At 43.7% G+C, this 11,300-nt stretch overlaps 1 protein-coding gene across 1 annotated transcript in view; it reads left to right on the top strand.

The window, feature by feature from the left end:
* Window positions 1-229: 229 nt before the first annotated feature.
* Window positions 230-11,300, top strand: part of LOC139648070 (low-density lipoprotein receptor-related protein 1B-like) — a gene marked incomplete at both ends in the record, with an annotated part of 73,464 nt that continues 62,393 nt past the window's right edge. Inside the window, 7 exons of the mRNA XM_071524129.1 lie at window positions 230-457; window positions 1,070-1,244; window positions 1,571-1,665; window positions 4,617-4,766; window positions 10,173-10,313; window positions 10,429-10,554; window positions 10,773-10,904. Of these exons, the coding sequence (XP_071380230.1) occupies window positions 230-457; window positions 1,070-1,244; window positions 1,571-1,665; window positions 4,617-4,766; window positions 10,173-10,313; window positions 10,429-10,554; window positions 10,773-10,904 (1,047 nt within the window). The remainder of the gene's footprint in view (window positions 458-1,069; window positions 1,245-1,570; window positions 1,666-4,616; window positions 4,767-10,172; window positions 10,314-10,428; window positions 10,555-10,772; window positions 10,905-11,300) is intronic.

The following is an 11,300-nucleotide window of genomic DNA, read 5'->3' as shown; positions in this document are numbered from 1 at the left end:
CAACTTGAGAGTACATCTGCATTATTTTACATATTAATCGTTGCCCTGACATTTAAGTGCACCTCACCGTACAGACTTGGGGTTTGATATAAATCAGCATTTGCAAGTTATTATTATTGCCTTTACCTTCATAGCTGTATCTGACTAGAAAGGTCAACAGCTTCAATAGCCGCCGTGCCGATTCATATTTTAATTCTGGTTCGTGTGATTTCATGTACGATTTCACCAGCGCTGAAAAGGTTCCTGCTGTATGTGCGGCGCTCTGAAATCCGCGGCGTGGATATTGACAACCCGTACATGAACGTGATGACGGCGCTGACGGTGCCGGATATCGACGACGTCACGGTGGTGGACTACGATGCGGAGGAGGAGAGGATCTACTGGGCGGATGTCAAAACCCAAGCCATCAAGCGGGCCTTCATCAACGGGACCCAGCTGGAGACCGTCATCTCTGGAGGTAAGACACACGGCAGCGTCGGCGCTATCTTCTTGCTCACCTGCATATACTGTGCAGCCCAAACATGCATACAAAATATCTAAGGCTGTGCACGCCACGCGCTGAGTGTCTATCAGCTAGAATTGATTTTTAAGTGTTTTAGAAGAAGTCAAATTCAGTGCCAGGAGTGGAAGGCCAATCTGCCCTTTTGTTGTGTCTGAATCATTTTGACGAAGTGCTCGGTTTTTGTCATATCGTCTGCCATGAAATGGTAGACAATAGCAACAGTTCAGCAGGAAAACAAATTGAAGTTTCTGAAGTGCCCCTCTCATTTCCTTTGATGAATGGTTATAATTAATCTAATTCATCCCTTTGGAATTCAAGAGATTTTAATTTGATATGACAACCGATAAAGAACAAAAGCCTGCTTGTGTATGCTTTTCGGAGAGACACGATTGCAAGGTCCAACATTTTTCACCATTTAGTCTCCAAAGTGTCTGCTGCATTTGTTGAGTGCCATTCATGAATACCAATTTTGTTCGCTAGTAGCTGATTCTCTGGAGCTGGTGCATGTTATGTCTTTCTAAAACACATAGGAGTGACATTTTCTCCACCCCCAACCCCTCCCAACAGACATAGTGAACTGCCGTGGTCTGGCTTTAGACTGGCTCTCCAAGAACTTATACTGGCTCAGCTCTGAAAATGACGAGTCGCAAATCAATGTGGCTCGCCTTGATGGGTCCCTGAAGACGTCCATAATCCACGGGATTGATAAACCAAGGTGCCTTGTAGTGCACCCCGCCAAGGGGTAAGTAGATTAGTGCAACATCTGTGCACTTCATTATTGCCTCAACCTCAATACATATTATTAAGACACCTGGCAAAAGGCCTTACCTAAATATAGAAGGGGAACAAAAACCTGTCAGTGTGAAAAGAACGATTTGTTGTTCAAGCTTGCAAATGTTTGTCAGTAGAGCTTGACAAGGTTGTCAGGTGGAACAAAATCTATTGGCTTCCATTCACTTTTCAGTTCTAATTAACAGCAACATGGCATCCATCGACTATGTTGTAAACCTCATGATACCGTGTGCCTAATGGGATCACTAACCATGCTCCTCACACCCCCCGACACAGAAAAATCTATTGGACAGATGGCAACACCATCAACATGGCCAACATGGATGGGAGTAACAGCAAGGTCCTCCACCAGAACCAGAGGGAACCTGTTGGTCAGTATGGCAGCTTTGGGTAGTGCTTCCAGGGTTTTATTTCCCACCAGATATGTCACTCAAAAGAGGGAAGGCAGTGTCATTAGTTGCTACGCACCTGGAATTTACCTGATGTACAACAACATGGCGAATATAAATATTGATGCGGGTTGATTTTTTTTACGTTGTAAAGTGCCATTTATTTTCAAGGTCTGCCCACACAGTCTTCATGAACTTTTACAAATTGAATCAGTTGTAGCGTTTGCACCTGTTGACATTTTCTCTCTCCTGACAATGTCAAAATGAATCAGAAAAAAGATGCTCCATCCACAACAACCCGCCTCCTCAATAGAGATGCTGTCGCTGTAGGCAGCATCAAAGAAAGTCCCCAGACTCTTTGGGTCAAAGAGTCAACCGGCTGCAAGTGGCTGCGACGCTAGCCATTAGCTCTACCCCACAAGTACCCAGATGACCTGTGTATATGTACAGTATTCCAACACCAGGTCTAGGTCTCTAAGACGTTAAAACTCCACTGGGCACTTTTGACCGTTAGTGATCCCAAATAACTGACTGCAACACCCAGAAATCATATAACATGTCAGTAAACTGCACACAGCCCGGTCTGTGATGCTGTATACCAAAGGGACGAGATTCCAGCTTTCTCTGGATGGAGCGCTTGCTCTCTGCCGCTTAGGAGACAGTTTATTTTCTTAAGTTTCAGTTTGTTCCTTACTGAGAGCAGAGAAGATTTCCTGCTAGTGTCCATACCCGACGACACCAGAATTAAATTTGGGCAGATGAGGCAAATATACGGCTCTTTTCTGTGCAGCCCCGCTTTGTGATTTAGGCCGAAAAGGGTGTATTTTTACATCAAAATTTTATGTAAAATCATGCACATTTAACAGAATTGATTCCTCTGGAAAGGGAACTAATTATAACTCATTAGACCAAAATTAGTCATTGGAGCATTATTTTTTCTGCGCATTCATAGGGCTTGTATATCTGAACGATCATTCTTTTTTTTTTTTTCTCGTTTTTGAGCGTGAACTCTTGCCCACCCCCCGCATGATTCATGCTCGAGTGAGCAATCGCAGCTCGAGTGAACAAAAACAATCCGCAGGTCTCCATCTCTGGCAGCTGCTGTGACACACCTCAAGGTCAAATTCTCCCTTTCCTCACACAAACAGCACCATTGTTTTCACTGTATTTTCTCCACTCTCCCGGGCCTGTCAGAAATACAGATAGCGGGGGGCGCCGTATTTCACAGGCTTCATTTATGATTATGGGGTGGACTGGGGGACAAGAGTAAATTAATGACGCGTTGTGACTGTGAATCTGCCAGACATAAATCCAACACACGGTGGGAGACAGTGAGGTGTCCGGACGTGCACAATTGAAATCGCTTCCAGTTGCCACCATCAATAGCGGTCCTCTATCAAAAACCATCATGTCGGCCAGGAAATGGATTTAAAAGTAGTCTGTCATTCTCTGGTCCAATTATTTATGATGCCAGCTGGAGGTCATATAGAGATATCCCCCGCAGAGATGAGTGTACCCAGCAAACACACATACACAATCACATTTCTATCAGCCCTCGCCCAGCAAGATGCAAGCACAGTGTGTCCTGCATGGGTAAAAATGGTGCTGCTGCTTGACTGTTAAATCTCTGACAGATCGCCAAGCCTGATGAGTGTGAGGATACTTGGATCATAACTCAAACATATTCTTAAAGGTGCTACGTTTTGCATTTTAAACCGTCAACCTATGATACAAATTACTGTAAACAAATCTTGAGTTGATTGGTAGCCTCTATCTCATGCCAGTGCTATTGTTAGTGCTAGTGTTTATCTAAATTAAGACCATGTTTCCCATTAACACCTTCCTGTCACAAAGAGGATGTCGCCACTTGTCCGCCCTCTCCCTCCCTGTCATCGCCCTGTTTGTTTTCTGTCTGGCTTTACTGAAGACGATAAACATGTTGGAAGTCATTTTTTCCATTGGCCTGATTTTTCCCACGGCGCAGCTGAGGGCGTCACAGGGCAAAGTCAGGTCAGGCAGGCAGTCAGTCAGTCAGGTAACACTTAGTGAGATGATGCGCTTCGTCAGATGGCCTCTAGAGGGCGATTTTGACTGTGAGATGCAGTGTTTCCCATACAGAGGCACAAAATCAAAAGTTGCTCAGTGTATAGAAATGGATCTAAATTGATCTCTAATGCACCTGATGTCGCATCACGTCACGTCTGTAACTTGGAGATGCACAGACAGCAGACCAGCAGCACTGAACTCAATCCACAGAGTCTCCCGGCGTAAAAACAAAAGTGAAACTTAAAATTCCACAGTCAGTAACAGGGATTAGCAGACAGTAACTTGTTTTCGCTGCCCTACAAACTTTAGGTTCTTAGGTAATTTAACCGTGTCGCAGAGCTTCAATGCATAGAATTGAACTCACGCGCCGTGGGACTGTACAGGATCTGTGCTTCTTTCACTCCTTCCACCATCTGCCACTGCCAGAAACTTCTGTAAGCTTCAGTTCCGTTTGTGCTGGAAGAACAGCGCCCTCTTTCTGTTTTGTGCCTTAAAGCAATTCCCCTTTCTGCCGTAAAGCAATACAGCAGATTTCCCGACAAATCCACCCCGGTGAAACACAATGTAAAGTGCAGTGTAGAGGCCGACAATCTTCTCTTGTTTGTTTACAGTATTTGCATTAATGTCTCAAAATGAATGTGGCAATGAATTATTAATATTAAAATGTTAGCACCTTTAATTTTGATTACAATTTATTTACTACTTTACGATAGGCTTATTGTTTGCCATTGACCTGTTTACTCTGTATATCTGTGATGTATGTTTTGCTGTTGATAACCAACATGATACCTACCATCTTAGTGCCCAGTTATGAAATCATGCTCTGTATCCCAACAAGCCATCATAATAAGCGCTAACCCTTCCTCCTCCGTTCTCCTTCCACTCAGGTCTGTCAGTAGACTACGCTGCCAGCAAGCTGTACTGGATAAGCTCGACCAATGGCACTATCAACAGGTGCAATCTGGACGGCAGTGGGCTGGAAGTGCTGGAGACTCTGAAGAAGGAGCTCGCCAAAGGCACAGCGCTGGCCGTGATGGGTGAGTGGAGCTTGTCAGGAGAGCATCAGATGGCCATTGGGGATTAGTCAGAGTGTCTCACCAGATAAGTGGCAGTAGAACAGAGCCATTTAGCCTGTGCTTTGCAACAGTTGTGCTTCACTTTGTGTAAAATAGCCGAAGCATTAGATAATTAAAACACTGGGCAGCAGTGATTGATGATTGATTTTTTTTACTCCCCTTTGTAATGAAAAGGGAGGAGGATGTTCATTATGGGTTGTTTCTTGGTATCAGCGCTGAATCCAATATGTGGCACCATCCATCACCTCCAGGTTTCATTTAGAAATCTCCTGAAAGCTATCTCCTAAGCCAACAAGATGTTCTCCTCTCCTTAATAAGAATGCAAAAAAATCCCCTTTGTGTTTCTGAAGGCAGCATGTTGTCATCACACCACACAGGCTGCAGGCCCACACACGACTGAACCGCTTCACAAAACATAGTCTCTCAAGGAAAAATAAGTTGAGGTGAAGCCGAAGTACAAGGAAAACAAAGTTTTACAGGGAGTTGACTTGAGAAGACGATACTTTTCAGTAGACATTCCAAGTAGGGGTAAAATCTGTTCAGCTCATGGTAGGACTTAAAAAGGAGAGGGAAGTGTTTTTTTGGACTCGGAGGATGGACAAAAATATATACAGCAACATCAAAAGAGGGGAAATCTTAATTCCATTGATTTCAGACCAGATGGCTCAGGAGACGTTGGACCGCCGTGTCTCTTAAGACGTCCAATTCAGCACATGGCATCTGTGTTTTTAATTACATTACACTCTGAATATATATTTTTTTTCCTACAACAGATTAGAATTTTAAATGGTCTCACTTCCATACTGCTGCAATCTGGACAATTGGGAAGCTTCTCGTTGAGCTGTGCGAATACATTTCACTTGCCAAGACTGGTAATGAGTAGGGAGCAAACATGCTGAACAGAGGGTTGTTTTTGTGTGTGTGTGTGTGTGCGTGTGTGTGTTTAGACCAGAGCATAACTATTATTATTATTGTTTTTTTTCCCTTTTTTTTGAGGCAAAATCAAGAGCATTGTCAAAGTGATACTTTGTCTTCTTGAAGTATGTTATTAGTCATGACAGGCCTTCCTTTTCCTGTGTGCTGGCTGTCTGTCAGCATGTGCAGAGAACACTAATTAGGCTCTTAGACAGTAACGGAGCAGTGGCAGAAGTAAATCCCATTGTTTTGTTAACACTTTGCAACTTTAAGAAGGCATGGTTCATTTCCTTATTGACATTGCGTAATGTAAAATATTTGACTGTTGGAGAGAGTGTGTTTTTTTCTTACACGGAGGATGGAGACTTCATTATAGCATTTCACAAATGGGAGATAGAACGCGAGGTGACATAGAGTAATGGCTCGGTTTCCGCACAGTAGCAGGTACAGCAAAACAGTGAAATGATGTCTGCGAGCCGCCATCAATCACAATTAATGACGTTTTGTTGTGTTGGGGAAATTGCATTGAATGGTAGAATGAACAGCGCTGTACTGTATATACTCCGCTAAATAGAGAAATTTCACGGTGGTTTCGCCGTTTATTTGTGGCGTGTTTATCAATTACAGAAAGGAGATAGTCATCTGGCAGATTTGTACGTTTGTGCTGACGTTCATGCAAGACATATATGTAAAATTTCCTTTTAATTGTAACTTTGTGTTCATAAGCCCTATTATCAAGGATGTCACAGCTTCACCTGCTGTAAGGTGTGAAGTAGATGTAGATCTATAAAGTATTCTAGGGATATTCATATTTATAAGACACATAGAACAGCTCATATACCCTTTTTATCAATTACAGGACTAGATGGTGTCATAACAGCTACTGATGCCTGAGTATTACAGTACAATAATTATACTCTTGCATCAATGTATATATCAAGCAACTTACGCCCAAATATTTCTACAGCATCAATGCTAGCTGAGCAAAAGTCACATTTGTATCTCCCCTTTACCTGAGAACAGCATTTTTCATACTGTGTTGCTCTTTCATGGTGTGTGGACTTTATCCCTTGTCCTTTCAGACCTTCAGATTCTCATACCTCAATGACTTGTGCAAAATGCTTCCCTCCTTTGCTATAGGCCATTGAGTCTGTCTGCACACGCTGCGGAGGGAAGGTGAAAGCAGCCAGAACATGTCATTTCAAAGCCTGAGTGTCTTCGGCTTTTGGCAAGTGAATGGACTATTGATTTTGCTCACCACAGAGAGCCACCCGTTCTATACCTGTTTTGTTTGGTCTCCATGGTGAGAGATATGACTGATTGCATTTGCTGACCATCCACTCTGTGTTTGCTACACAGCCTCAGATCCCTCTTCCCTGTTTCTGCCCTAGAAGCCCATCAAACAGTAATATGGTGACATCACATGCTTACTGAAATATGGACAAAAATGTATCACACCCAATTGCGATATTCATATGCATGTGATTATATATGCCAATTTGCTTTGGTAGGGAAATAGCTTGTTAGGTCTCGTTAGCTGAACTGTTACTTACATTTATGGGCTTGTGGGTCGTGCGCTGTGGTGATTTAGCCAATCAAAGTTATTGAGCGTTAATTAAACAATGGTTCCTTCCTACCAAGCCTTTTGGTCCGTGATAGCTTGATCGATGGGCTGCTTATGTTTGAAGTGGTTAGGGTTGTTCCAAAGCATCATCCTGTGTAAACAAAGAGAGATTGAGTTCTAACAGGGCTTTGACCTGGATCTATGGCTCCCTCACAGCAGGGAGCAGAGGCGGGCACGCAGAGACCATTGATGAGGGCTTTGCAAAGGTTATTCCGATGGAGAGTTATCTGTAGTTGAGCGTAACGCTGCAGACTCTCCCTCGCACAGAGAGGAATCAGACAGCGATTTTTTTCCTGACTGCATCACAGCATAATTGTATAACCTTTTTCTGTAAAAGGTTTGAGACGGCACATCCAAGACTGACCGGCTAAATCAAACCCTAACTGTCAGCCGCAGAAAGCAAAATTATTGTAATCGATGGAACTGTCATTTCGTGTGATGAGCATGCCGCAGCCTGTGAAAAGGCAAATAATGGCGTGTTTGTATTTCCTTTTGGCTTTTTCTTCTCTATGCGTATGTCTTAGTGATTGCTGAAGCTGGTTGTGAAATGGATATAATGAAGGCACTGTTCGTGACACAAGGTCGATCCACTCAGCTCCTAGGGCGCTGTAGTAATTGGATTGGCCTGAGGGAGAGGTGAGGGCTTCTGTTTAGAAGGTGTGGGTGATCCATCAGCCTCGCCTTGCCTGGAATCAAACCAGTGGTTGAGGTGGAAATTGAATATGATGAGCCACAAGCGAGCAATCACAGCTAGCCAGCAGTCCCCATGGCATCAAATTAACACAGGGTGCAAAGCTAATCTAGGCTAGCATGCCCTACGGGGTCAGATGTTTTGTAAACTGCATGTAGGCTGTCATTCTCACTCATGGGAATTTGTCTGATTTCTGAAAATGAGTTTTACTCTCCCTTGAAGGATGACTTTGAGCCTGGAGCTATTAATGCAAGCAGGAATTGTTTCTTTGCTTTTGAAAAAAAAGGAAAAGAACAAAACAACGTCTCACCTTTGGAGAGTGATACTGTGAAACCTAACGGGGCGCATGTTTTTGTTGTTTTGTAAATATAAAGATATGTTGCTAAATAAGTATTTAATATCTGTTAGCTAGTGTTTAGTATCTAAAAGCAGTATATACAGTAGCTTTACAAAATGCTGCTTTCCTCTGGTGGCAACAAACAAAAGTTTGCTAATGCATGAAGCTAGAAAACATGCATCACAGCTTGTGTTTATTAATCCAGATGTAAATTAAAAATAAAATGACAGATGCAGCTCAGCATGGTTGAAATAACACAATCCATAAAATATGTAATTACCTGTTCACGACATGGCATCAAATCAATCAATGTGATTCAATTAACAGTACATACATCTGTGATTGGCATTGTATCATAGAGCAGTTTCTCTGTATAAAATTGCTGTGCCTCTGAAAAATGTATGTGGTTTGACTTGCTGAGGAGGATGAACCTTTGCTACAGGCTTTTTTCATTAGGTATCTGATAAATATAAATGTGTCTTTCCATTACGCGGCTTATTTTAGGGCATCCCTCCTCAGCGTAATGGGTCCTTTTTTTGCAATTTTGGCCCTTTCTAAAAGGACCAAGAGCATGTCCACCTCCACAGCACTTACGCGGTCTATTCTGGAGGGAATGGAGCCGCCTGACTTTTCTCCAAAGGGCAGTGGTTTCCTCACTTTGCACTCCACTGGGTTTTACAATGGAAAGCTCCTGTCACGTCTGTGGAGACTGTGGCAAAGTGCCTGGACTGTGCATCGCTGATTTCTGCTGAGGACGGCGGGAGGCTGGGGCGGTGGTGGCGACCGGGTGGGCTTTGGGTCAGGAGCCTATTGTGCCTGTGCCTCTCTTCAAAGGTACACTCATCGCTTAAGCTCATGATACGAGCACTCTAGCCTGGAGGCTGGCTGTCACATAGTGCCAGACAGGCTCGCCACTCTGTCAGGGAGTGGACACTGACATGTCATGACACACCAAAGCTACAGAACATGTACTCAGTTGCTCTTTAGCACTTTATTGTGGCTTGATAACATAATGTGTACGTCCACCTGCAGCTTTTTGCCTTTAAACTCGTTATCAAAGATTGTCTTATGATACAGCAGTTATTTTTTCAATAAGTGCAGTATAGCAAAGTCACTAATCAAATACGGGGAGGCTCTGGCCCAGATTCACTAAAGTTTAGCGCAGGGAAGAGTGCGCTATAGCACCACAATGACCAAATCAGTATGCCATGCTATTCACCAACCATGCACAATGAGTGGAAAGCTGCCTAATAGCGCTGATCAAAAAACAAAGCCTCTTTGTACCGGTCATGGTCATGTATATGCAAATTATATGTAAATCTCATTGTTTTGCCCACATGATACTTATTTGTAGATGAAGCGATGCAAATCGAGATCGCGTCCAATTCACCAACACTTCGCAACACCAACTACCCAAAATCACTGTAGTGCATATTGGATCCTGTGAAAGGTGGCGTGAAGACTCGCCGCAAAGATCCACTTGTTCAGAATGGCTGCTATCATTGCTGCAACACACAAGGCATCAACTCAGACAAGTTTAGTAAGGGAGAGGGGTTTTCCATCCCAGAATCTAAAATCAGATCAGCAAACACTGCAATTATAAAGGTACTTTACGGCGCAAGAGTGCCAGCCATGGTGGATTAGTCTTATGGCTGAAGCGCGCAGTTTATACTTTTACTGGTGAAGGGGCTATTTGCTCGTGCAGTGCTCTCTACGAGGGCTTGTTTGCACCACAACCTGATTTGCATAAAGTTCTTAGTGAATACGATTTTTTTGAGATAATGACTTTGGTGGTTATAGGTGGCAAACTCTGGTGGGCCGACGAAGAATCGGCACAGCTGGGAACGGTGACCAAGAGAGACGGACGGAACCTGGTGATCCTGAGGAACAAGACCAGCGGGGTGGTTCATATGAAGGTGTACGATAGGGAGGGGCAGAAAGGTAAGCAGGCACAAACACACCGGCACGCGCGCATGCATAGATAAAGGCACGCAAACGCACATGCCGCCCACATACACACGCCTTATTTCTGGCCTTTTTTTTGCTTGACATTCAGGCAGGAACCCATGCCAGGTAAACAACGGAGGATGCTCCCAGCTCTGCTTCCCCACTTCGGAGAACAGCCGAAGCTGCTCCTGCACCGTGGGCTACAACCTGCGCAGCGACCGCATGTCCTGTGAGGGTAAGCGGCCCATCCGTTTACCCTGGAGTCCGCAAGCAATCGGCCTTCCTATCAGCTTTTTATTCTCTGTGATTACGAGAATAAACCAGCCGTTCATCGTTCAACTTGAGAAGCGACGCCTTCATATTTCAATTCCCATGATTAATCTACAGATAAAACACATAACTTATACTCCTTTTGTATAGTTTGTGGTATAATGGGTCACTGTTGTTCTGTAGGTGTCGACTCATTCCTGATGTATTCCATCCACGAGGGGATCCGGGGAATCGCTCTCGACCCGAATGACAACATGGAGGCCCTCATGCCCATCACAGGGACACTGTTCGCCGTGGGAGTTGACTTTCATGCAGGTACAGTACTGCACAGCACACAGAGGGATTACCTAATGAGTTAAATCACTCATTAGATATAAACTATTTAAGACAGCAGTTATGCCAGAGCTCCATCAGGCATGTCAGGCACATCACATTTGTGCAGCGGCACGTAGCGGGTTTAGCTGCTACACCAACAACCTTGTTGAGCTGTTTTTGTTGACACAGCCACAAGAATTACTCACACAGCTTTAATTTTTGTAGAGCTGCTTTGTCTGATTTATGGGTAAGTGAATATATATGCTGTTCCTGACATTTTAAAATAGAAATATGTCACGTTGTTTAATTTGTATGGGTTTTTAATGAGCTATTGTCCATTTTAAGTGGAAATACCAGCCACACTTTTTTGGTTTAACTGCCAAACAAAGTAGGACT

Source organism: Centroberyx affinis, unplaced genomic scaffold (assembly GCF_046629955.1).
Source record: "Centroberyx affinis isolate AG114_WGS23_722 - 3 ecotype Tasmania unplaced genomic scaffold, CSIRO-AGI_Caff_v1 ptg001152l_1, whole genome shotgun sequence".
In the NCBI taxonomy this organism is placed as follows: domain Eukaryota; kingdom Metazoa; phylum Chordata; class Actinopteri; order Beryciformes; family Berycidae; genus Centroberyx; species Centroberyx affinis.
The sequence above is the reverse complement of the archived record's forward strand: the minus strand, read 5'-3'. Positions and strand labels throughout refer to the sequence as shown.